The sequence below is a fragment of the Lineus longissimus genome, chromosome 15 (assembly GCF_910592395.1).
Source record: "Lineus longissimus chromosome 15, tnLinLong1.2, whole genome shotgun sequence".
Taxonomy (NCBI): Eukaryota; Metazoa; Nemertea; class Pilidiophora; order Heteronemertea; family Lineidae; genus Lineus; species Lineus longissimus.
The window spans coordinates 15,747,194-15,774,058 of NC_088322.1; the positions used below are offsets into that span (position 1 = coordinate 15,747,194).

At 43.1% G+C, this 26,865-nt stretch overlaps 2 protein-coding genes across 8 annotated transcripts in view; one reads left to right on the forward strand and one right to left on the reverse strand.

Annotated features, from left to right (window-relative positions):
- Positions 1 to 694: 694 nt before the first annotated feature.
- LOC135499610 (titin homolog) overlaps positions 695 to 26,865 on the reverse strand; it is a 43,557-nt gene continuing 17,386 nt past the window's right edge. For 2 of the 6 annotated variants that reach the window (XM_064790481.1, XM_064790482.1), the window contains exons 3-21: positions 23,794 to 24,015; positions 19,824 to 19,933; positions 18,303 to 18,386; positions 16,633 to 16,839; positions 16,407 to 16,490; positions 16,126 to 16,226; positions 15,750 to 15,854; positions 9,375 to 9,982; positions 8,849 to 9,162; positions 8,325 to 8,519; positions 7,860 to 8,171; positions 6,360 to 6,511; positions 5,745 to 5,900; positions 5,244 to 5,654; positions 4,766 to 4,831; positions 4,304 to 4,465; positions 3,923 to 4,195; positions 3,655 to 3,669; positions 695 to 2,586 (exon numbers count right to left, since the gene is read on the reverse strand). In XM_064790481.1, coding sequence (XP_064646551.1) covers positions 1,816 to 2,586; positions 3,655 to 3,669; positions 3,923 to 4,195; positions 4,304 to 4,465; positions 4,766 to 4,831; positions 5,244 to 5,654; positions 5,745 to 5,900; positions 6,360 to 6,511; positions 7,860 to 8,171; positions 8,325 to 8,519; positions 8,849 to 9,162; positions 9,375 to 9,982; positions 15,750 to 15,854; positions 16,126 to 16,226; positions 16,407 to 16,490; positions 16,633 to 16,839; positions 18,303 to 18,386; positions 19,824 to 19,933; positions 23,794 to 24,015 — 4,348 coding nt within the window. In that variant the 3' untranslated portion in view covers positions 695 to 1,815. Of the gene's footprint in view, positions 2,587 to 3,247; positions 3,275 to 3,654; positions 3,670 to 3,922; positions 4,196 to 4,303; positions 4,466 to 4,765; positions 4,832 to 5,243; positions 5,655 to 5,744; positions 5,901 to 6,359; positions 6,512 to 7,859; positions 8,172 to 8,324; positions 8,520 to 8,848; positions 9,163 to 9,374; positions 9,983 to 15,749; positions 15,855 to 16,125; positions 16,227 to 16,406; positions 16,491 to 16,632; positions 16,840 to 18,302; positions 18,387 to 19,823; positions 19,934 to 23,793; positions 24,016 to 26,865 lie in introns of all 6 variants that reach the window. The other 4 variants (XM_064790486.1, XM_064790485.1, XM_064790484.1 and 1 more) reach the window with 4 other exon arrangements.
- On the forward strand, positions 13,348 to 15,622 carry LOC135499795 (uncharacterized). 2 transcript variants are annotated; one of them, XM_064790752.1, is made up of 2 exons: positions 13,348 to 13,467; positions 14,458 to 15,622. In XM_064790752.1, the coding sequence occupies exon 2, from the start codon at positions 14,506 to 14,508 to the stop codon at positions 15,454 to 15,456; it is 951 nt and encodes a 316-aa protein (XP_064646822.1). In that variant the 5' UTR covers positions 13,348 to 13,467; positions 14,458 to 14,505; the 3' UTR covers positions 15,457 to 15,622. The 2 variants fall into 2 exon arrangements, with proteins under 2 accessions (XP_064646822.1, XP_064646821.1); XM_064790751.1 differs by lacking the exon at positions 13,348 to 13,467 and adding an exon at positions 13,496 to 13,529.

Consider the following 26,865-nt stretch of genomic DNA (forward strand, 5'->3'; position numbering starts at 1 on the left):
GTACACATAATGCAGACCAAGTTGTTTCATACCAATTTGTAAACTGAATCGCCACTAGTACCGGGAAAACGTCAGCAGCGAATTGCGGCTGTTTCGCCCCCAGTCGTTTCGCTCCCTTGGACTTTTTGTTGGGGAGTGGCAAAGTGGATGTGCTTTCTAGGGTTGTCAAATCTACAAAGGAGGAATTGTTTGGTCATCTGCTGTGTGATCTTTGGCAGGTCACTTGGCAAATGTCTCTCTATGATGTGACATAAGAGTAGAGATATCAGGTTGTGACAATGTCTTCTCCAAATGACACCTTCAGGAGAGCCAGTGTCGTTAGCAGGATGGCAAGTCATCATCCAGCTGGTTGTGACATACATGTAGTCTTCAGGTTGTGACTATGTTTCTCCAAGTGACACCTTCATGACAGTTAGTACAGTCAACAGGATGATGTGACATGTGTGGAGTCATCAGGTTGTAACAATGTCATCTTGAGTGGCACCTTCAGGACAGCTGGTGCATTCAACCATGTGGAGAGTTGTCAGATTGTGACAATGTCATCTTCAAGTGTCGGCATCAGGACAACTAGTACAGTCAACAGAATGATATGACACCTGTTGAGTCATCAAATTAGCAGCATTCAATCTTGAGAGTCGCTCCTTCACAGCAAGACATTGTACGCGTACAGGCCTTTTTCAAAGACAACAACAAATTGATATGCTATTCACCGCCTTGGTTTTATTTGAGGAAATGTCATGAATAATGTCCAACTTTTGAAACAACAAAACCTGGAGGATTGCTGAAATTAGACATTATCAGCTTTTAAATATCACAATATTTCATTTAAATAGCATATCATATTGCATTGTGAATCAATTAACTAATTATCTCAAGCAAATAATTTTTAACCAAATATCTCACTGCAATCAGGAGGTTTGTCCCTCTTTCCTCTTCGACGAAAGGCCAGACATTTCACATACATCAAAACAACAGCTTTGTCGACAAACCCTTCAATAACTTCTCAGAAGAATATATAAATATTAAGGCCTACCATTTTCATTTTTCATTGTCTTCTCATACAAGTTTTGAATTAATTAAGATACGGTATATTTATATTTCCACAAAAGTTTGTTAGATATTAATGAAATCAAAATCTGCCCACTTAAGGGCTCAATACCTCTGTATCCCATATACCCATATTTACAATGTGGACATTATCAAACTGATGTGCAGTTATCAGGCACATTCATCTTAACCTTTAGCATCGCAAAACCCAAACCATTCGCAACTTTCCTCAAGCAGCTGTTTTGGCCCCCTGGTGACTGATTCACCAATCAGAACCCTCTCATCCATCAAGGCGATGATTCTGCATCAAACAAACCTAAAAGATGTCATCTGATTGGCCAAACCAGGCTCACTGATCAACGACAAGAGGTAACAAACAGTGACACGTGTCACATCATTTGTTTACACCGCGTCTGTTGGAATCTCACGTACAAGTTATACATTATTAGAAGAGTGCACGAATGACGTGTATTTCCAACAGAGCTGTGATGAATAAGTCCAAGAATGAACAAAACAATAGGAATTAAACAACCCCATGAATTGATTAAAATTTAAACTGCAAATCCCTTAATGAATTCATCTCTCCTGTTAAGACAGCATCTTTCAGCCCCTTTATTCAGCTGAAGTCTGATTTGTAAGCCATAAGACTACTACAATATGTTAAGAGAAACATGCCCTACTTTCTATTCTTGATAAAAACAAGGGACTGATTAAGAATTAAAAGTGTGACATATTTTCTTAACACATAATGGCAGATACATGATTTCTTTATTGTCCATCAAAAACCTCTGGATCCAAAGAAATGTCCCGATCTGAAGAGACATTATCAACAATTCGATTGTCCCAAAATGCCGCTTTTGATGATATTTTTTTGGATGACGACGATCGCCGTAACTTAGGTGTTGTCTCTCCCTGACTAGATGCCGAGTCGGATTTTAACACATATTTGGGGTGCGAGTCCTGTTTCTCTTGTGACGTCCTAGCCCTGCGCGGTGATCCAAGTGTAGAAAAACTCTCCGTTGCTCTGATTGGCTGATTTGAGGAAGTCACAACCTCGTGCCCAGTTGAGTCATATGAACGATTCCGATTGACTAGCGGTTGTTTGATTTTTGGCGGGTTTTGTGAACTTGGTGACACCTCGCGTCCAGAGTCATAAAATCTTTTCAGATTTACTAAAGATGCATTTATTTTTGGCGCAGCCGAAGGATCTGATAGCGTTACACTTGCGCTCGAAACACAAGATTCAGTTGAGGCCAGTTTCTTCTGAGGAAGAGGGGAAGAACGAGCTTGGGGAGTGAAAGCACCTTGTGTCGTGGAACCAGCCGTCCTTGGGTGAGTGCCACCTATTGGCGTCGTTGCCTCCAGTTGTTGCGAATCTGGAAACTTCCTGACAGCCAGCGGCGACATCGCTCTCTCCTTGATGTTAAAGGATGATGACCTACTCACACTTGGTTGCCCTTTTTGGCCACTAGAGGGAGTTTTGTTGCGATACTTTTCGGTGACAGAGCTTGAGAAGTCGCGACCTGTCAGGCTGCGGACCTGTGGAAGAGAAAGAGACTTTGAATATATTGGTCAATGGACGCTCCTGTGTATACAGGGTTTGGGTCACAGCTTGACATACATGTATAGGTCAATGGACGCTCCCGTGTATACAGGGTTTGGGTCACAGCTTGACATACATGTATAGACAGACAGAAAGGTAGAACATTCCCAACAGAATCAAGATGCAAATATCAACATTTAAGATGCTTACTATTTTCAAACAAATGAAGTTTAGCTGCAAAAAACAAATTTTACTCCATTGATTTCAAATTTACCAAAGGGTTGCTGCCTCATCCTTCAACATGGTGGAACAGACCAAGTAAGCATCATGGGACAACAATATGGTAATTTAATTTAACAAAGACAATGGAAGGCATTGGAGGGGTCTTCAAGTTCTCAAACCAAGGTACCAAGCTGATTGAAGGTGACATTGAGACAGGACACAGCATGGATTGAATCCCCAGTTCTTTGTGAAACAACCATTGTCTGAGGTTTTCACCCAACATGGTGTTTGCCAAAGTAAAGGCAAGAATCATGATCAAATACCATCTACACCCAAAGGAAATGGCCACAATGAAAACCAAGTAACCAAAATCAACAAACACAAAAATACAAAACAAACCAAAATGAATACACTACAACACCATTTGTTACTTACATCCCACGATGGTTATTCCCATGCAATCTTCAATACAAAGGTGACCAATCATTAGCCCATTTACCTAATAATCCTTTACCACCAATTAATGCCCATTCAATGGAAATCCCACAAAATTGTCAGGGGAGTTCAAGCATTCTTCTGTGCTAAAGCTAAATGTCACTCAAGATCCATGATTGGGAACAGTGTTTATGTAATGTCACTGTATTCATGTAAAACCAGGACATCGGTTACTGTTAACTGTCAAATTTTTGTGCCTTTTACAATATGTATTTTGATGTGACAATTAAACGCTGTTCTCAATACAAACATAGATCTACCAGTTTAGATGAAAGTTGGAGACACAGCAAACTGGCAGAAGTGTCAAGCTGCAGAGGGTTAGAACACCGGACAATCAAGTCACTGACCTTTTGTATGTCAGGCTGAAAGATGTGCAATGCATTGTGAGAACAGGTACAGGGTGTGTCAAGATGAAACTTGACTCTATGTTGTAACAAATGTGAAATTGGCATATCTAAGTCCAGAATATCATGTGTTTATCAGTAGACCAGCTGTCGCTATCTAAACGCAAGGCTTAACTTACATAGATTTGGCCAACACTGTCAAACGCTTACCCACAGTAGGTCCAAACATTTCCCAAACCACGCAATTGAATAAGAAACTGCCTTTACTCACCCTGGCTACTGGAGATCCTGAATCAGCCACCTGAGCGGTACAATTAAACATGGTCATCAATCCTCGCACTGATGGCAACTCCACAATGTCCTCCTCAATCTGATAGATGTCGGACGGTCGAGGTGACATGAGGTCTGTCGGTGTCGTCGCACCTGTCCCACAACCGGAATCGACCAAGGACTCAGCCTCTGATTGGGTGGAATGCTGTGATTGGAGAGACTCGCGCGAGAACATTTTCTTAAGTTCGCCGACTTGCTGTTCGACATTGTCCACCTGGAAGATGATTGGTAAAATGATAGTTGACGGCTGAAGGTGATGTCACTCGGCCTAAACAAGTGAATCGCACACACTAAATGCTGACGAGAGTGATGAAGAACGAACCTGACGATCACTCCCCATGACGCCAGCGACGGCTCTCGCTACCTCGTCTTCCAACATAGACATGTCAGCACCAACCGTCGTCTCGTCGATCATGTTCACCTTTGACTCGAGCATCTGTATCTTCTCCTCCAATGAGAACACTTGACCAGCAGCCATGTAGATCTGTCAATCAAGAACATGTGTGTCAATCATGGCATTCAATTAGATTAGACCAAATCATTTAGTCTTACCTCGATCAATTAAAGCCAATTGTGGGCTGTCTTTACACAAGCTGAGTGTTAAGCCGTATCAAAGATTTCACCGAAAGCAGAATTTGACTGAAAATGACCCTAGTTTAGAGCCTTTTGATTGGTATATGGCAAATAAGCACACTTTCTGCAAGCAACGTCAAAAAGTGAGGTTTCGAGATTGAGAGAAATGAAGCTCACTCTTGCGATGAAGATAACATGTTTAAATATTTACATTTTTCCCACCGGGGATCTTGGAGTCGCACTTTTCTAACAATGTATGGAGGCGTTTGTGAAGATGCTGGACATGCAAGGTAAAGGAACACAGGGACAGGTAAGCAAAGGACAAAGACATCAATAAGCTACAGGGTGGCCCAAGAACAATGGCCAATTAATTTGCAACACATTTCAAATTTGTTGGGGACATTTTTTTGGACCACCCTGTGAATTTTTCAACACAAACTGAGTATAATAAGCACTGCGGGTACTAATGTAAGCAGTAGACTATAATTTTCAAGGAAAGTAATCTTTAACATTTCAATTGGGTTATGCAAAATAGTGGGAACTTGGAAGTTGGACACTTTTTTTTTACAAATTGACAACATGCAGCCAAACAGAAGACATTCTTAGCAAACAGACAAGATAGCAGAAGACTGAACAGTAACCACGGTTACAACAGATACAAACAATGGTCACCTGATACAAATATTTACCTCATCTTCTGCATCCGCTAGCGCCATCTGTCTTGTCGATGATCGTCGGCGATCATGCAGAGAACTTGTCGGCGTCATGTCCCATTTGTTTTGTTTCTTGCCGTCTGCTTGACCGCCGCCGACATAACCGCGGCTGTAGCGTCGGGAATCAATCGGCGGCGATCGAAAATCCAAAACAGGCTCGCCATCTTCCTCAGACAACTTCCTTTTTGTGTCCCGCCGATCTGACTTATCAAGATCGTTCATATTTTGAATGTCATCAGAAAACGTCAATCCTTCCCGTCCTCGGCTGATTGATTGTTTACGTTTGACAGGCAGGGATTCTTGCTGAGCTGCTATGATGCGCTCGGCTCGTGACAGGCAGTTGAGAGCCGACGATGTCACCTTTCTCATCTCGCCAGCTGCTTTTTTCTGAAAAAATATGTTTAGAAATGTTCATGTTTTAGGCTACTTTTCAATTTTAACTGCAGACGAAAATACGATAAGATACGTTATGCTAACCTTTGCGTGATATTCTCCGATTATTGCTTCTTCACAGTTATTTCTTCTAACACAAGGTGGCGTAGTGTTGTCGTCATCCATCGTCATGGTAACCTCAGCTTCCAAGTTGTTCAGGCGTCTGTCCATTTCATGTAGGTCTTCATCGATGCTCGAGATCTGAAGGTCATGGTCAGATGTTATCATATGATGCAAGTTCAAGGTAATTTGTTTTCTAGGTCAAAAGGTCAAGGTGAAACCATCACAGAAGATATTTTTTCATTGAAAAAAGTATGAAATCAAAGTACAACACAAGAGATTTATAAGGCAGGTTTATAAATGACAACAAGTTTATAAGACCATGGGTGATATGAATAAAGACTAGTAAATGCTTTTATCTAAAACTCCATGTACATTTACACTTGGCCTTTCTGTACAAAATTGAAGTAAAAGCATTTGCTAGCCTTTATTCATATCATCCATGAGAGTATTCTGCTACCACAAAGACATTCACATTTGGATTCAGCCCAAATATTCTTCTTTAAAAAAATGGAGTGATATACGGATCGTCACGGTCTTGATACTGCCATACCTCATGCTACGATTTTATGGAATTCTCTACACCCAGTTCTTTCTCACCTTGTTTGCAGAGGAGAGGATATCCTCAGCGGTTCCAGAAACTCTGCGCCGTGTCATGGTTACCTTTTGTGATAGGTTGTCCAAGTGTGTAGCTGACCTGTCTTTGGGGGTGGTTTGCTTAAGGGGGAGGTTCAGTCGGGACTTGGGGGGAGCTGAAACCAGAGGGCATGTGGATTAGTATGACAACAGCACTTTAAAGGTAAAGTGCATCAACATCCCTCACACTGATGAAGTTTACATACCCATTCTCAATATCTTTACTTGGCTTTTGAATGAGTGCATCCATTAGTTACCAGACACAGTCTGAATTCAACAATGAAATGATTTCAAACATATGTAATATCGTTCCCAAATAGTTGCGCTTGTACGCTTGTCGCATTTGCAGTTAATCAGGTAAATGGAAGGGGAAGCGGGGAATGACGGAACAACTTCTTATCCCTTCTACATCTTTTCTTTTCATTCATACAGTTTTTGTAGAATGTGTGTTAGTTACACATTTGCCTGTTTTTATCCAATATCAGAAAACCATCCCCATGGCCAAGAGGAACCCGACCCCTATTGTGTTTGAAAATAAACGCAGACCCAATTCCACTAAATATAGCAAATAACCAGCAACCAGTTTATAAGACCTGACCAAACGGAGCGGTTTAGAGATGGATAAAACATTGGCTGGTTTTCAATAAAAAAAAGCATATTTTGATTCAAATGAAGTATGCAAAGTCCCTAAAATCTGTAAGAATCCATAGTTCTAATAATCACTTTATGACAAAAGTATAAAAAGCTATGAAAAATCGTCACATTAGTTGTCAGATCCAGAATGAGTTCGCACTGAAATCATAAGAATATTTGAATTGTAAATGACTTTGAACGGAATCGCGTAAGTTACAGAGGTGGATTGAGATGGGGACAGCTCTTCGCCCCCCCCCCCCTCACCCTCACCATTAAACTTCGCTTCTGGAGTTTGGATTGAGACACCAACTTCAAGACTTTTCTGTGGTTCCCCAAAGAGACTGTACTAGAATTTCAAACACCCTTTTCATGCCCTACGTCATCAGAGGAATAACAGCTTGTAAGATAACAGGACAGGAAAGGAATCATCTCCAGGAACCAAAGGTTTCCCACTCAAATCATGAGATTACCCAAGATGCAATAGGGTGAGCCACAACCCAACACGTAGACACAACTCACCAATTTAACACTTTATGGCATTATTTGCATAATTCCAAGGTCTCCAGTCATTTTCATGTTCAATGTGATGATACATGAAAACAACAAAAGTAATGAGGTGATGCCTTATTTGCCAGGGGGTCTTAGGCCAAAATACATGTATAGTTTTATAGATATCTTCACAAATGTGACCCTCTCTGTCAAAAGGAGGCAGAATTCGCATATAGGGAAAATGGGGAAAAAAAAATTTAGGCGAAAAATTATTTCATGACTTTCGGCATTTCTCTCACACTATATAATCAACAGACCCCCGATAACGTCGCGTCAACGCACCTTTCGGTTTTGGCTCAACTAAAAGTTGGGCGTCGCACATTATCCTTCCGAGACAATTCTGAGCTATCACTTTATATTCAGCGTCATTATCCAATGTGACGTTGTCGATGGTCAAGATGTAACCACGGTTACCAAACTGTTGGAGCTGGTATTCAGCGTTTGACTTGATGCGTCTGCCGTCACGGAACCACGAGACCCTGGGTACGGGGTAACCTTTGACCTTGACCATGAACCTTACGCCTTGACCTTCAATGACCTCGACATCTTCAAGCTGCTTCAGGAACTGGGGAGGTTTTTTTTCCAGGGAGTTTTCTGTGGAGTAAAAAGATATTGGTGAATACTAGTCCTCCTACCGAACATCATTTGGGGGCAAATCAAGGCCTATTTAAAAAGAGCGGGGGCTGCATGCAGGGCAAGTCGATTTCACACAAACAAGGGTGAAGAGACGATCTGATAAGACTTTACCTTTAAGACTGAGTTTCGTGGTACAGCTACACTGGCCTTCTCCATTGACACCGATGCAAATATAACCACCAGCATCCTTGTCGGTCGTGTTGTAAATGGTGAGCGTATATTGGTTGCCATCACGCATCATCTCATACTTGTCATCGTCTTCCAATTGGTCAATGTCCTTCTTGTTCTCACGGTACCAGAAAACATCTGAAATATAGCATACAGGGTGTGTCAATAAACATGCTTTTTTAGATAAAATGACAGTTTACTTTAGTTTCTTGTCCTCTTGATAAAGGACCCTTATTAACCTATGAGATACACTGACACACTGCTTGAGACCTTGGGCAAATGACTTTACTATGATTACCACAACTGAGATACCTTGTATGTGATCCCCATGCCTGGGCAAGCTACAGATCACGACTAATAGGCCAGTGATAAAGAGTTAGAATAGAAGTTAAAGATGGCGCCACTGGGCCAATGACCTAACTGTAGTTGCACACTGAGTGCCCTCAAAGTGAATGCAGATGACTCACCAATGGGGTCCGTCCCTGTCAATCGACACCTCAACTGGGCATGTTCACCATCAGGCACCACCAGATCCATTGGCTTCATCTCAAACCTCGGGTCCGTGCATGCCTCGATGGCTGCCTCTGTCTTCGGGACATCAGGCTGGCAAACCTCAACTGGAACATTCGCCACCGGAGCATTCAGCATTGGACTCATATTTTTGGTGATTTCAGCAATTTCCCGACTTTCCATGGATATGTCGCCAGGCTGCGTCACCTCAGCTACTTCATCATCATCATCATCACTACAGATGGACGAGTCGGTGAGATCGTCAACCTCCCTGCAACATTCATTAGATGCAAAGTGAACTTCTTTGATTACATGACATTTTATCAGGAATCAACAAGTAAGCCCCAGAACTCTGGACAACAGAGAGCATTGGTGAAAACAGTAGTCGGAAATCCGCACGTCAGACGGATCAAAAGCACTCATAATCTCATTGCCCATGAGCACAAACTTTTGAAAACAACCTGCCAATTGATCAATAATTACCTGTTTCCAATCATAGGTGAAACTCGTCCAAACTCCTGCGTGGTATTCACAATACTGTTGATCGGTTTCGTCGTAAAACTTGCTGAGCTCGGCCGCCGAATATTTTTCACCCATTCCTGATATTCCATGTTTTCAACCTTGTCCCCGGACTCATCCTTTAACGACAGCGTCCAATTATTCCCATCATGCACAGAATTTGGTCGCTCCAGATAATTGATATCATCGTCATCGTCGTAATCTGGGATATTTTCAAAATCGTCACTGTTTTGTTCAATGGCCGCCAAATCGTCAGGATCAATTTCCCGTTTACCGAGTGGGGACTGAACATCGCTAAAACTAGGCAGTGGCGACCCCAGGGAGAGAAACTTAGAATATGTATGACGCGGGCTCATCAACGGATTCACACGGTTACTGTCCGACCGATGGATGGAATTCTGAAACACATCCTCATCTTCCGAGTCTAAAGTCCCATTCAGATTCCCCCGAATTTCACTTTCGGCATCGAGAGACTCATGACTCCCTTCTTTAATCGGTGCAGGGCGATGTCTGTTGGCACTGATGATGGGTTCGTGTCCATTTTCGTTCTCCGACTTGAAACTATCCAAAATCTGAAAATGGACAAAAGATACCACTCTTATTAAATCAATTGCGATAATGAAGACATATTGTGGAATATGCCTGATCTTGTTGAATATAAAAGCTCCCAAGACAAGTTATCATTACAGCTACAATATGGCCCAACAGAACTGCCCAATCCTTCACCCACCGAATGCACCCATGCCCACGGGCCGACTGACTCTACAACCAGGGCCCAACAGAACTGCCCAATCCTTCACTCACCGAATGCACCCATGCCCACGGGCCGACTGACTCTACAACCAGGGCCCAACAGAACAGCCTGATCCTTCACTCACCGAATGCACCCATGCCCATGGGCCGACTGACTCTACAACCAGGGCCCAACAGAACTGCCCAATCCTTCACTCACCGAATGCACCCATGCCCATGGGCCGACTGACTCTACAACCAGGGCCCAACAGAACTGTCCAATCCTTCACTCACCGAATGCACCCATGCCCATGGGCCGACTGACTCTACAACCAGGGCCCAACATAACTGCCCAATCCTTCACTCACCGACTCCATGCCCATGGGCCGACTGACTCTACAACCAGGGCCCAACAGAACTGTCCAATCCTTCACTCACCGAATGCACCCATGCCCATGGGCCGACTGACTCTACAACCAGGGCCCAACAGAACTGCCCAATCCCTCACTCACCGAATGCACCCATGCCCACGGGCCGACTGACTGCAGAAGAAACAGAACTCCATCTGGTGAGTCAGTCATTGAAACAAAACTCTGTGTTACGCAGGAAGAATTCGACCCCTGGCCAGTGCCCAGCTAGGCACCTGTAATGTTATTTGGGCCAACCATGGGAGGAAATGAAGAAGCTGGTGTATTGGCCCGTTGAGGCTCAGGGATCCATTTTACCACGTTGGGAAGCCGGCAATCTCAAATAGTGTGAATTACTCAGTGCATGAGACATCCTGCCGTATTAGGTAATCCTTGTCAACAGCCTGGGTGCCACAGGTGACAGATTTCGCTCGTTTCGATTGATCCATTATCATATCATCATCATATCAACACCGGCATTGTAACCCTATTGGATTTTTGTGCCTGAGGTATGGAGTCCACTCCAGGCTACTGTCAACCTATGCAGAATCTTTTACTTGCCCTGGCATAGGCACTCAGATACAAGGGACCACAGCTTTCAGTCTCATCCGACAGGTCCACGAGTATTTCATACGTTGTATGTGTAGTGAAGAGCCAGGTCACAATGGGTTAACAGAATGTTATTAATCAATCAATAATACTCAAAACAACTTTTCCTCAGATTTACAATTAACAACTACATATATAAACTAATGAAAGGAACTAATCCAATCAGCAAATCTTGATTACTGTTTTCTTTTCCTGACAATGGCAAATGTTTGTTAGTCAATTGTGGAAGGTGCCTGAATTGGCAAAAAGGGATTAGGCAAGCTTATGGGTTCATGCTCTGGTGATTCATATCTTCGCCAAGGAGTACAATGCCAGCCTTTATAACAGGCAGCCTTGTCTGGAGCTTCTTCAAGGGACTTTGCCATGAGGACCCCAGTGTGTCACAATGGTTCTTCAGACTATTCTGACCAAATACCAAGGGCCAAATATCTAAAAGGTGATAAGACTGATCAATCACTGAACAGGCAGTTTCCAGCCCAACCAGTAGCTCTCTGTTTATAATGGGAAAGTTCACTTCCACTTTTAACTCAAATGCTGGCTTGAAAAGGCCAATTCTTCTGTAAAACTGAAAATCTTGTTTGAAGAGGCCGCTTCCCCTTTAAACTTACCAACCAAATACAAGGACCGATCCACTCTAAAAGATACAGAAATGCGTCCGGCTCGTCATACGTCATCGAAACTAATTACACAGCATCCAGTAAAATATTCACACGATGACACCTCAGGCTGAATGACTCATCATAGAATCTAGTATCAGAGGGGGCCCACAGAACCTTTGTAGGTGCCCCCTCCAGCAAGTCGACTAACAGTCACCCATCTTACACAAAAGTCCTCAAAATCATATCCATCTATCCATTACTCTTTTCACAGAAAATCAAAGACAGAGTGTGATCATGAAGCGTCCATCCTGAACGATCTCTGAAAACGGTTTGGGCCGACCAATGAGAGTTCTCACACCCCATAATGCATTCCTCCACTTTTTCACATAATAAAAAACGAAAAAGCCTATTAAAGTATGAAAAGTTATTTTTCAAGGTATTATGTACATGTTTGTATTATGTAGTCATAAGCCCCTGGCACGTTATGTTCAATGTGCAGAATGTACTTCTTGGAATATCAAGAGTACGCTCCACTTTTCAAACTTGTGGTACATGTTAATACTTCAAAGGTGAACAATGAATGATATAACTAAAGGTAGAAGGACCAAGTCTGACTAACAGCAACACCCTTCGTTCTAATAATCAAATGGATTTGTCTGAGGTAATTCAAAGACAATTTCAGGGTTTTCTTCATCTCAGACAAGAAATAACACTTGAATGATAGCCAAATTGCAAGTCATTTTATAAACTTAATAAGCTTATCAATTTTGCAGGGGGTTGTGAACAGGGACAAACACCCTTTCGTTCGTAACAACACATCATAAGTCGGCTGAAAACAAGAAGGTTTTGGTCGTGGTTCACAAAGAGGCCTCTTGCTGTCAATCAGATTTGGCTCAATTCTTCTTGGTGTCCAGCTATTCAAGGTGTCCAGCTATTCAAGGTGTCCAGCTATTCAAGGTGTCCAGCTATTCAAGGTATCCAGCTATTCAAGGTGTCAAGCTATTCAAGGTGTCCAGCTATTCAAGGTGTCCAGTTATTCAAGGTGTCCAGCTATTCAAGGTGCCCAGCTATTCAAGGTGTCTGCTAAGGGAGGTTTTACTTATTTAGAAGCGCCTTATTGAGGAATTAATCAGTGGCATCTCATCATGAGAGATTCATTATGTTTTCATATTGACGATTACCTGGAATCTCACTGGGGAATGAACACCTGATTGTAATCTTCTGTGATATTTCCATTAAAGAACCAGTTGTATAATTCACAGGAAGGGTCTCACTCTCACTGGGGCCACCATGAATAGCTCAGGGAGTGAAGCAGATGTATCATTGAGAGTTGCAATGAGAATTGCAACAGCCATCATCATATTACTAAGGTTTCTCAGAGATTTTCATCGATTAGCATAAAGCCCTTGAGGCTCCCACTGGTTTCCATGTGTATGCCTGAAGAACTGTACGTCACCAATGATAATGGGCTTTACCCAACTATTATCAGCACCTAGCTGCTTACCTTGGGGAAGACTTTTGAGATGGCCCCTAACCACAAACCATCATCCCAGATGCCATTAGGAAGCTACCTCTCACACTGTGCAGCCTCAAAATGAGGCCACTCTAGACTAGTCATGCCAGCAGTGGATGGCTGTGCTATCATGTTGTTCGCCTATATCATACAATTTGGAGACAATGGCAGTATGCTTAAAAGACCAGCTTCATGTGGTGAGTAGGCCTAGTCATGTTACCTCATTGGTACAGAGTCATTCTCCCAGCATCTGATGAGGGTGAGTATCAATCTTACAGACTGCTATCATCAATTCGTCTATTATATATGTGTGACTGTCTGTACCTGGCATCGTCTTAATGGATGCTGTGAGGTTGCCAGCTACAGCTTGCCTCTAGTTGGGGATGTTTAGATTATGTGACTGTTATTGAGAGTGTAAATAAGGGGATGGTTGGATTACGAGACTGTTGGCAGTGTTGCTGATAGCTGATACTACGACCCTGTGTGCCTGTGTTAGCTCTCTATCTTGTGTATCGGAAGCCGTGGGCTTGCTAGCTGCAGATATAGTCTCGTAAAGTAGATTAGGGTACAGTTGTGTTAACTGACTATCTGACTATATTGAATTATATTTATCAAATTTAGCCAATGCAACCGATAAGGTCACTAGCTAGCTGCAGTTGGCTCTCTAGTAGCAGTAATGTAGCAGTTGACACGTTATGTAACCCATTACTAGCTCAGTAAGCCAACTGCTAACTTTCTGTAATTTCTGACAGCAATTGCCGAGAATGAAGAGATTGCCAGCTTTGTAAGGCTATACATGTAGGTATGCTGTGTGTTCCCAAAGCTAGCAACTAATGTAACTGCCTCATGCACGATGCTGGTTGCAACTCTAAGCATCTGCACCCTGCTATGTGGCCATTCCCAACTGTATCACTTCTCGTGCATCTAATTTGATAAGCGGTATGAGAGCTTCAACCTACATTGGGTATAGCTTGATGCACTTAACCCGATCTCATAGTAGTTAACCAATCAATTTCAGCTTAATGACCTATTAAAGCTGCCTGCATGTATTGGCTGTAAGGGTATAGCAAACCAGGTCAATAGTGGAATCGACAACTATATACACTTATTCTGCTCAGAGGAAAGACTCAACTTGGCCAAATGTTACCAATTCCTCAACTCAATCATCAATGTTATCTATTTTTCAGAAATGAGCCTGAAATCAAAAGCCAGTAACGAACTCAACAACATCCCAGATGTGGCAAGCTGAGGTGGCCATTCCCACAATGCACCTGAGGCAGATGAAAAACTTTATAAAGATCATTGCGATCGTGTCGTCATTAGCCATTATTCTCATTCTAACACAATCAAAATGGATGGTCCCGTTACAGATATTCAACCACCGCCACGAGCGTGACTGTATCAGTGTTCTCTTGCAACGTACCAACAGTATGATCACGAAGATGTCTTGGCACCACGCCATGCTTAAACAACTACGCCACCTACAGGTCTACTACAGACCTATTGTCTGTAAATACCAAGACAGGTTTGACACTTTGAAAACATTGACCACGTTTGTTGATATCCTTGAACGGGAGAAAATCCCGTATTTCATGTATGGTGGCACGTTGCTGGGTTCCTACCGTCACATGGGGATGATTATGTGGGATGATGACCTTGACATTATGATGAATGCCACCGACAAGCTACGAATCAGGCGTGCACTGCTGAAACAACGGCCTGAGTATGGGCTCGAATGGAAGCACTTTATCCGACAGTGGAAATTCTGGCTGAATTCGCACAATCGGGAGCACGTGCCGAGTAAACCATGGAAATGGCCGTACGTCGATATGTTTTTCTTTCGTGAGAATTCCACGCACATTTGGGATGAGATTACGTTTTATAGTGATAACGTTTACAAGAAATCTGACGTGTTCCCATTGTCACGACGACCGTTTGAAAACCTCATGCTTTATGCACCAAGAAATACCTCAGCCGTCTTGGAGAAGACGACCATTTTAGACGATTGTATGTCAGCTGAAATGAGCCATAAGACCGAGGAACTGTTCAATATGCAGAAAACAATTCCGTGCTCGGAATTGGAGGAGTTTTATCCCTTCACTAAGAGAAGAGTTCTTCCAAGCGGTGGTGAGGAGGAGATGCTGATGTACAGGAACAAAGTGCTCAAGACTTTTACTCCGAGTTAGAAACAGGCTTAACATACTCTTTATAATCAATAATATCCTTCTTACAAAAGACATTGGACATTTAATTTGCTCAAGGTCAATCCATTGTCTTCTTTGACCATATTCAATTTTTTGGGCCATTGTGCCATCCATGCAAGTTTCAAGCATTTTGTCCTTGAGATACAGGTAGTGGAATAAAATGATAACAAAAGATAGCTTGTGTTCTTCACTTAGAAGCAACTCCTGCCTGGCTCAAGACTTGGACAGCCTTCGACCAATCAGAACTCCTGTTACAACTTAAATCATTGTCCTACCTGTGCGATGATGTGGTCTGCGAGCTGGTCCTCGAACGGATGATCGTCACACAGAGAGTCATCGTCATCAGTCGCTGCGCTGTCATCCTCGTCAACATTGTTTGGCTGGAATGATAGTGAGGACTTGTGAGATCACAATTGATCGACAGTGCTCAAAAATCACTTTTCAGGGCCAATGAACTTCTGGCACAGGACACATGTCACAATCAAGGTCATCATAAACGATGACAGGCACCCCACCAATAGGCCTGTGCAAGAAGCTTATTACTTCAAAAATATGATTTTTGAGCACAAGACTATGATTGGGCCTTGGACGAAAGTGGCAGACATGTGTTCACTTTTGAATTATCGAGACATTCCATGTAAATGAACTCACCAATGTCACCACTACAGGGTGTCCTACAAACGATTCCACCCGTTTCACCAGAGTGTCCTGGACCAATTTGTTGATTTCCTTGTGCTCGTCGGAGGGGTGGTCTGGAAATAGAGGCAGTTCATGAAAGTCAAGCATTCCAGAGATAACACCTTTGTGCTTCTGCGTCATCAAGTTTACAAGATGACATGCAAGTTTACAAGATGACCAGAGTCCTACTACAACAGGAATTTCTCATTTATTGACACTTGACAGCAATGAAACATAATCTGGTGTCTACTTACTTTCATAGGCGAGATACAAGGCCTGAGCGAGGTTCGTCAGGTCAATACTGACTTCTTTCCGATATGATTGGAGGAGACCATGATCTGCAATAAATCAGACAAAGACACCTAAAACATCGATCACTTTCATTCAAAATCATCTCGATTCAAAAATTTGAGTTGGCATCTCACTCCCTAATCTCCACCATGGGTAACATACAAGGGGAGGAGCACTTGGATGACTTACTGGGTCTCATTCCTTTCAACTTGAGATGGTCGTCAGCGAACCTTTTCCTCAGCATGTAATACACCTTGTCTCGAATACTGTTGAGCTGTTTGTCGTAGCGCTCCAAGTGTAACTGCTTGGTGTGATCGATACCCACAGCGCCATCTATAGAGTCCAACTCGTGGTGAGGTTTTTGAGCACCAAGTCCACTGTCACTCGCCTCGTCATCTGAAAATGGAAAAAAGATGTCATGTCTGATATTCTTGATCAGGTGCTGTCATTATGAAGCATGTGTTCAACCATGGTGCACCACATGTTCAACCATGGTCCACCACGTGTTCAACCATGGTCCACCACGTGTTCAACCATGGTCCACCACGTGTTCAACCATGGTCCACCACGTGTTCAACCATGGTCCACCATGTGTTCAACCATGGTCCACCATGCATTCAACCATGGTCCACCACGTGTTCAACCATGGTGCACCATGTGTTCAACCATTGTCCTTGTCAAGGAAATTCAACTAATTGGTTCAGAAAAGACTCCTCTGTCACTTGCCACAAACGTTCTAAGGACAGACAAATACTTCACTTACGTGAGTGTGGTCTACATGTGAGAGGAATGTTTGTTTAATGTTGGTAAGGTGTAGCCATCAGTGCTCGATCAGGTGTGACATCATCATACCTTGATGACTATGTTTACCGCCAAGACAAAGATATTGTACGGAGAAATGGTTGACTCCTTATTAATGGTCAGCACACACAAGAAACGTTTGTGATTGGGAAAAACAAGTTAGAAAGCAGGCATGCATGCACCACTGCCAGGAAGCAACACAGCCACTACCAGAAAAGGCAAATCACAATCACTAATCATTGATCATTAAAACTATTTCACAAAACCGCAAACTATTAAGCCGCAAATCTATCCCAGTTCCAAGTCAGGACTTTCACCATTGAGGGACTAGTTTTCCCATAACACCAGCAAGTTCATTTTTGCTCCTCTTTGACATCATTATTTGCTTTTTCAGAACCTAAACGTTTGAAGGTCGTAGAGAAAACGCCACCTTGCATGCCTGGACCTGATAACCGTGTAATGAGAGGGTGAACAGGTAAACAATCAAGAATAAAACATACGCCGTCTCCATTTGTGAAACGCACTGGGGCCTTCTGGGTAACGTCGCCACAGGGAATTAGAATTTGAAATTGAAACTCTTCAGTTACCAGGTTCATGCAAGGAGGTGTTACGATGATTGTTTACAAAACGTTGTCTGTTTACTGATCAGTCAGCTGTGATTCTTAAGCAATCCACACGTAGAGGAAAGGGTTAATATTTTGAAGAAGAAGACAGGAGTGTGTCTATTTCATCAAGAGCATGCTGGGAAAGCACATCAGTGCTCTTTTATTGCAAAATATTGAAAAGCTGCTGGAGAGCGAAATGAAAAGATGGCCGTTTAGTTTTGAAAACCTCACAGATTATTTACTGAAATACATCTATTAGTCAACACCAAGTATCATTTTATCATTATATTTTTGTTAGTGTCTTCAATTTGGCACCAAGAAGACAGAATGTTGTTAGTCGTAAATATCAACCAATGATAATCTGTGTTAGACTGACTCCTGGACATGAACGAAAAGCAAAACTACCTTGGCGACCCGTAGCGGAGTATAAATTTTTGAATGATTCAAAGAGACCTTGAACAGAAGAGCGTCGCTTGGTCGTGTTTGACATGGAACTGAAGAGAGACGGGTCGTAACCACTGTCGCCCTCGCTGTCCGCTGAAAAACATGCAAGGATGCAGGATGTAAACAACAATGAAGAGCAGACGACACGCGACAGATGCAGTTACAATACTGACGATATGAATGAAAGCGTTAAAATACCAATTTAATCCAAAAGCATGAAATGTCATGTGTCATTCACCTCGATCAGACCAAAACAGATCAATTAGATCAACGTCTTATCTGAGTCCTGTTCATTTAAAATAGATGGCAGCACTTGATGTAAACATCAATCAGATCGATCGTGAAATCAATTGACTTTTTCTTCTGCCTGACGTAACCTGAATCGCTCGTGCCTTTTCAAGTTCAAGTATAACACGATCAAGGGTGTAATACTGGATCAATAATGGCTCAGCTAACATATCAATGCCAATGTCGGCCTCCAGCATTCTTCAAAGGATGGAACCTCAACTATGCAGTCCTAGCATACTGATAGGTATTGAACCAACTATCTGTTGGGAACACCACCTCTACCCCATGGCTCTTAACAGAAATGACTAAGCCTTATCTGTTTTGGCTTTATTAAAGACAATGCCAACTCAATACAAAAGCTTTCTATTGTGAAAGTGAAATGTGCACTTTACACAAGTAAAATATTCAGTCCACTCAAACTTTTCTAATCAGCCATTTGATCTACATCTTTGAATCGTGCAAATGTACAGCATACATGATTTATATACAATGAAGACGGCACTCCAGGATTAGGATCCAGTCTTTTATGAATAATTTAAATGACAGTCCCAGATGTTCAATTAAGTATCATATATCTTTGTGAAAGAAGACTTGATAACAGGCTCAAGGCAATACTAAAGGGTAGGGTCATGCGTGGACAGCATTTTCTTCTTTTTTTGGCAACAAGTTGGTTTCTAATTAACTGCTACTCTTAATTGAGCAGTTAATTGAATAGTAGTCAATCAAGTAAACCAACCAGTAGCATATGATTTAATTGATGATGTGATTAGTTTGATTGACAGCTGAGATCAAGAGAACTCACACTGATCATTAGAAACTAGTCGAGTGTAAGTTATTGACCGATTGATTGGAAATTCTCATTACTTGTTTCATTGATCGGCTGACTGTCTGAACGATTGGCGATGGCTTGGCCACGGTCATTGCTGGAAAGTGGCCACTAAAGCAGTGTGTTCTTCATGCAAATTTTGGCCAATTTGCAGACTGAAGGATGCCAAAAGAAGTGTTTTGTCTCCCCTCTCCTCGACCAACAAACTAGCAATATCTGCCTTGCTGTGCTGATTTTTCAAAGTTTCATATTCCCAGACAGGATTTGATTATTCTTCCATTCAGAATAGCACCCTCTGTATGAACCAACAACTCTAAATGTTGACATGCAAACAGCACCAAAGCATGCTGAGGCAGAGGCACACACAACATGATCAGCACAGAGACTTTACAAGCATATTTTGAAATCTTGCTTACATTCTGGCCTCCTTTTGAAGAGCGAGCGAACCACCTTTGCACTTCCGAAGCGGCGGAATCGTCGTTTGACATCCTGGTAGAACCAGTCACATGACTTGGTAACGAGCTCCCTGCAATTGACAAAGTGAGATGAATGGAGAAATCTGTGGTTGACAAATCTGTAATGGATGTTTCTGTTTGAATCATTTTATCAACAAAATTAAGCACTCAAAATCCGAAATAGAATGTCTATCGAGTTTAATTTCAGATCAATTTTCAGTTCAATATTGTGATATGGTGAAAGCGTGTCAGAAGTATCTCAGACTGCGTGAGTTAATAATCGATACCAGACATAACTAATGATGTCGTGACTAGTTCCATTGGCCGATTTCCTCCTGGTTTCCTGCCAATACTCCTCCGTCAACCTGACCTTCCCACAATACACTTGCCACGTTGAGAAACATCAACAAATTTATATTCAAAACTTGACCATGAGAAGGGCGGCTTCAATCACACCAATAAAATGGCTAAGAATTGTCGACATGCGCCATTGAGCCCGAAGCAATATCACATTCAGCTGTCGAGGAGGCTGAATAAAGAGCAATATCGACAAACACATCATGGATGTAGAGGTATCATTTTCGTGCCAATATTTGCTTTCCTGCTGAATTATTCAGAAAGTAGAGGTTTTCTGAACTAACACCAAAAAGTGTCATGTTTGGGGCCGACTGTGATTGCTCTCTGGGGACTCAGGGGTATAGTTCCTGTAGCTTGGTGGGTGGAGGGGAGAGAGGTGGCTATCAACGACTTCAAGATGTAGTTTATATTTCTATGTGAGGGTGAAGTGGCAGCCAGGCTTAGGTGTCAGAGAATATACATCTCAGGCAGGTTCGGTCAGGTTTTGAAAGTTGCCTCTGAAGAGCAATAGAGTCTGAAGGATTCTGTCAAAAAGTTGAGCTTGGAAGTTGGGAAAGAGCAAATCTGATCTGAGGTTAAAAGAAATGTTCATAGGCCCAATTGCCAACTCGGAGTATCAGAACCTTAATAAGATCAAAGAGCCATTTAATGTCAAAGCACGTTAAGATGATCCTGAGGTAATTTGGTTATCTGATAACGCCATCGGAATTCTTGAAGGTGCATGTTACCCTGTCTATTGCATACTTAAATGGATCGTGTCTTAGCTCTATATTCGCTACCCATTGCAGACTCTACCCGACATGGATCATGTCTCAGCTCTATGTAGGCTACCCATTGCGGACTCTACCCGACATGGATCGTGTCTCAGCTCTATGTAGGCTACCCATTGCAGACTCTACTCTACATGGATCATGTCTTAGCTCTATGTAGGCTACCCATTGCGTACTCTACCCGACATGGATCGTGTCTTAGTTCTATGTAGGCTACCCATTGCAGACTCTACCCGACATGGATCGTGTCTCAGCTCTATGTTGGCTACCCATTGCGGACTCTACCCGACATGGATCGTGTCTTAGTTCTATGTTCGCTACCCGTTGCGGACTCTACCCGACATGGATCATGTCTTAGTTCTATGTTCGCTACCCATTGCAGACTCTACCCGACATGGATCGTGTCTTAGTTCTATGTTGGCTACCCATTGCAGACTCTACCCGACATGGATCGTGTCTCAGCTCTATGTAGGCTACCCATTGCGGACTCTACCCGACATGGATCGTGTCTTAGCTCTATGTAGGCTACCCGTTGCGGACTCTACTCTACATGGATCGTGTCTCAGCTCTATGTAGGCTACCCATTGCGGACTCTACCAGACATGGATCGTGTCTCAGCTCTATGTAGGCTACCCATTGCAGACTCTACCCGACATGGATCGTGTCTCAGCTCTATGTAGGCTACCCATTGCAGACTCTACCCGACATGGATCGTGTCTCAGCTCTATGTAGGCTACCCATTGCGGACTCTACCAGACATGGATCGTGTCTCAGCTCTATGTAGGCTACCCATTGCAGACTCTACCCGACATGGATCGTGTCTCAGCTCTATGTAGGCTACCCATTGCAGACTCTACCCGACATGGATCGTGTCTCAGCTCTATGTAGGCTACCCATTGCAGACTCTACCCGACATGGATCGTGTCTCAGCTCTATGTAGGCTACCCATTGCGGACTCTACCAGACATGGATCGTGTCTCAGCTCTATGTAGGCTACCCATTGCAGACTCTACCTGACATGGATCGTGTCTCAGCTCTATGTAGGCTACCCATTGCGGACTCTACCAGACATGGATCGTGTCTCAGCTCTATGTAGGCTACCCATTGCGGACTCTACCAGACATGGATCGTGTCTTAGCTCTATGTAGGCTACCCATTGCGGACTCTACCCGACATGGATCGTGTCTCAGCTCTATGTAGGCTACCCATTGCGGACTCTACTCTACATGGATCGTGTCTCAGCTCTATGTAGGCTACCCATTGCGGACTCTACCCGACATGGATCGTGTCTCAGCTCTATGTAGGCTACCCATTGCGGACTCTACCCGACATGGATCGTGTCTCAGCTCTATGTAGGCTACCCATTGCGGACTCTACCCGACATGGATCGTGTCTCAGCTCTATGTAGGCTACCCATTGCGGACTCTACCCGACATGGATCGTGTCTCAGCTCTATGTAGGCTACCCATTGCAGACTCTACCCGACATGGCCAAGATTAATGAGTGCTAGCTGTCACATACCGAGGTAACTTGTTAGCAGAATCGTCACCAGCTCATATGCAATCGAAGACCATGAATCATAAGTTATATCAATACTTTGGAGATGAGGGCAAATAACATCCCCGCCAAAAGATATCGATGGAAATAAAAGCACTGACTTGATGATGAGGTGGTCTACCCTGGGTGCCTACCCAGCCTCAGGCCTCCCTTGAACAGGTCAGACTTGGTCTCGCTAAACCACAGGACACAGAAGGTGTCAAAGAATTGACAAGGCAGTTTTTATAAATGTAGCCTATGGACCTGAATGTGCCGGCAGAAATTAGTGTCTATAGAGCATCAAACCAAAGCGTCTAAACTAACTTTATTGAACCACCAACCATAAGTCGGGTAGATTCTTCTTTACGAAATCCAATAAAAACCTAATTTATACATGAATTGGAAATTGCTTCAGTTCACCAAAGGTCAAGGAGATACTGGAGAAGCAGCCAAGAGGAAAATATGGAGAAATCTTCTCGTAGTCGCATAATTAGAATGGATTGCCGATTCTGCGTGAAGAATTGGGGCTCAGCTTCTGAATATATGCATTGGTGAATTCAGCAAGAGGTCTACCAGACCACACTCATTTCCAAGATCGCACCTTCAAGGCGCTCGAGGTGGGGCTGCGCTCACTTTCCAAAATGACCATGACCCTTTGCTTGAGAGTCAGGAACCAGTCACCACCAAGCTCCACTTTGAAAGACATAAACAACACACAGCTACCACTGAGATGACACCAATGACAACCAGAATGATACAATCTCATCACCCTAAACCTCAGCTCATGGCACCCTCATCAACCGTTCATTTATATTCATCACTTCACGATGTCCCACAAGATAAGTGGGGAAACCAGTAAACCCGGGAATCTGTTATCACAGGCGGGGGGAGGGGGTTTCTCCGCCGGGTCATTACGATCCTTCATGTATTGGCTGGAACATGCAAGGTCATCATCTTATGGCTTATGGTACTTCACCACTGGGCATTGGCTTTCTTGGAAAGAGTTGACCTGAATGGCATAGCAAATGTCACCCTTAGTTGATCCAGTGGCTGTGCGCCTTCATGGACCACAGAGCCAGAGCACCTACATTACCCAATAGGAGGAGTTGTACTCCAAGCTGATTCACCCATGCCAGATAAACTGTACAGGGAAGGGGAATTGGACCAATCATAGCTATGGTACGTTTTGTGGAAAAAACAACTGACAGTACATGTACACAAAGGCTATAATTCTGCTAATGAGAAACTTTAAATTCAAAGTGTCTCACCTGTGTTTTTGGCACGTGCTGCAGACATACTCCTTAACATTATCATCGTACACACAACAGTTCTTACACACGTTATATTTACATCCGATGCAGACGCGTTTACGGTTGAAGATGAAGTTGAATGTGTCACAACATCTCATGCAGCAGTTCTCGTTGAACGTTTCCTTCTCAGCTAAGATTTCACGGGTTTTCTTTTCCTTGTCAATCGATTCTTCTATTTTACTGCAAAGATAGAATGTGTGGCATTTTAGAACAAAGTGACAAATGTCTTGGGGTACAAGTCGAAATGAACCAGGGATAAGCAATCTGAAACTAATCGGAAGTTCTTGAACCAATTGTTGGAGGGGTATTGCCTTTTTTAGCCCAAAAAGGACAGTCTTGTTCAAGTCTTCAGGAAAAGGGTGAACTCTTTACTTGGGAACTTGCAGTTGAAGAAAATCATAACAGTTTTAAGAGGAAACTTCCAACTTTTAAAGAAAAAAAAGTTTCCTTGGCACAGCTCAATTGAGATTCCAGTTTCAGTCATTCAAGTAGCTAGTATGGTATTTTCAGAAGTTCCGCTGAGGATCAGTGAGAGACGCCAGTTTCAAAGCAAACCCAATATGGCTGCCAGAGTCACTTGAAGGGAATCAACATCAACATTCATCATCACTTTAGAGAAATTTGATTTCAGTGTTTTGTAAAGTAACCATGACATGATATCTCTCACATTCTGACAGTTAAACATAGACAAAACCTCTTTGTTTGCGATATCAAGTTGAGCAGACAGCAGTTTCCCAGTTTCCACCAGGAATTGTCAGATCTTAGTTTCAAAGCGAACTCAATACGTCTGTCACCATCACCGCTTCAAGCAAATTCCTGGACACCAGAAAGAGGCTCCGTTATCTGAGACTCCCATGAGGCACTCGGATATATCATCATCTTTAGAGACGTTGCCTCATTTCTGCTTCATATCAGACGGCTGGTTTTCTGAGGCATTGAATTTTGACAGTTTTTAAGCAATATGTCTGTCGAGCTAACTGCTAATGACTTTGATAGATAATGGTGTTTTTTTCCAGATAAGCTGCATTCTAGCTATGTAATCAATAGCAAGTACCAGCAGTATGATTACTGCAAGTACGGTTTTCATCTCGTCTAACGAGGGACCGTCCCTCTACACACAGAAGAAACATATCAATACACAGCTATGTATATATATACATGTATAACTCTTCCATGAATATTTCAAATGGTGGACAGCCAGCCTGCCAATTAATCACCCACAAATTTCCCCGTCAGATGGGAAATGCCATATATGACACATCAGGATAATTGGAGTGGGGATAATGGTGGTGTTTAACCGAAGAGGTGTCTTGTCAGCGAGTTTACAGAGAATATTTACTTGATTTAACCCTTTATGATGGGATGCTCAAAGTGACCCCCTAACAAACCAATCACTTCTTTCACTAGGAGACAGACTCATTTATACAGGAACTCTTGTGCAAGTGAAGTGCAAGATGCCACCTACGGAGAGGGGGACACAATTACTTTGATTGGTGGTGTTACCACAGGCTATGACCAAGCCTGTGTATCGCCTCAGAGGCAGCCAAACATACCAACCAAACCACTAAATCTATTTTCCTCCTGCTCCACTGCTCACAATCATCGACCACTGTTTTTTCCAAATTAGGAGATCGCTGTTTTATCGGGAAATGATTTCCTTGTTTTACGCCCGATTATATCTCTCTTCGTGGATCACTGGCGATCAGTGGACCCATCAACCATGTGCGCTGGCAATAACCTGGCCCCCATGAGAATTGCTGGCAGCTCCTTGGTGAGTCGCTGTGGTCAGTCAGACAGAAAAAGGCAATTACCACAAGACGCAAGCTAGGTTCTTGGTCTTGCATTTGCTCGTAGGTGGTATACAGTCACTGCGGGTTATAGTACGCCGCCATGCTACAATTTCTGACAAACGCTCAATGCAAGACAAGCAGTGGTGTCCTTTGAGGCAGGATAGACTCTTTCCTTAGGTGTGTCTTTACGACATCTTAATACCATTACATCAGTGATGACCAACAGCACCATCAGCCATAGTTATAAGGGCCCCTTCTGCAGTTTCAGCCTATCACACCTTTAACGTGACATAAGCATTCTTGACATGGCAACCTCAACTTTGCCACCACCGTTACCCTCTTTGCCATCAAGCTTCTACAGTTGTGTCAGCTCAGCCAATCAAATCAAGGACAACACAGTCAACGGGAGGACGGGTGTTGGAGAACGGGGAAAAGAAGGCCAGCACATTTTGATGGAAATACAGTTCCTTCTGGTGATAACGGCCAGTTCCTGACACAGTGCTGTTAGCCAACTCTTGGCATGGTGCCCTCTCCAAGCTGGTATCATTCAATGTCTAACAACACTGCACCTTTACAGCATAGTTACACGTTTGTGACACAAAGCTTTTAACATTGACATTAACATGCAATCAGCAATGCATGGCTTGTGAAATTTAATCAAGGCGAGTTACTCGATCCCATCAATCAGTAGTTCATCCAGCTCACTCAACATGAAAGGCAGGCTTGCATGGAAGAAGCTTGTTTCAACTCAATCACTAACAGGGAAAGAAGGGATCAGTGAAATGAGATTCTGGCTATTTGAATCTGCGAGGAGGTGTGCATTCAATTGTGTACCTTTTCTCCTGCTTTCTTTTCCAATCTTGAGAACTGAAATGCTGTCGACAGCAGCGTCATTCCCAAACAACCAATGTTTCTTCCCAATACACTTTTTAAGGAGGACGCTTCTTCGCCAACCAAGTCGCCTCACTGAATGACACAATCTCATCTCCAAGCACCAACCACAATAAAAATGTTAAAACCTCAAACATTAAATACCACTTAGCAATATTGGAATTGACAGAAGTTCTGAATATGAATGGGATCATGTTTATACCCATTAGGAAAGTAATCTTTAATAACTGCTTTGCCTTCATGATTGGGATGGGAGATGGCAGGAGGGGTGATAGATGGGGTACCTCGTCCCCATCAGCATGACACGGTGGCATTTCTGGCCGCCATGGCCAGATAAGCCGCTGGTGAG

Coding starts and splice junctions, on each gene's coding strand:
- LOC135499795 (XM_064790752.1), top strand. CDS start 14,506: ATGTGGCAAGCTGAGGTGGCCATTCCCACAATGCACCTGAGGCAGATG.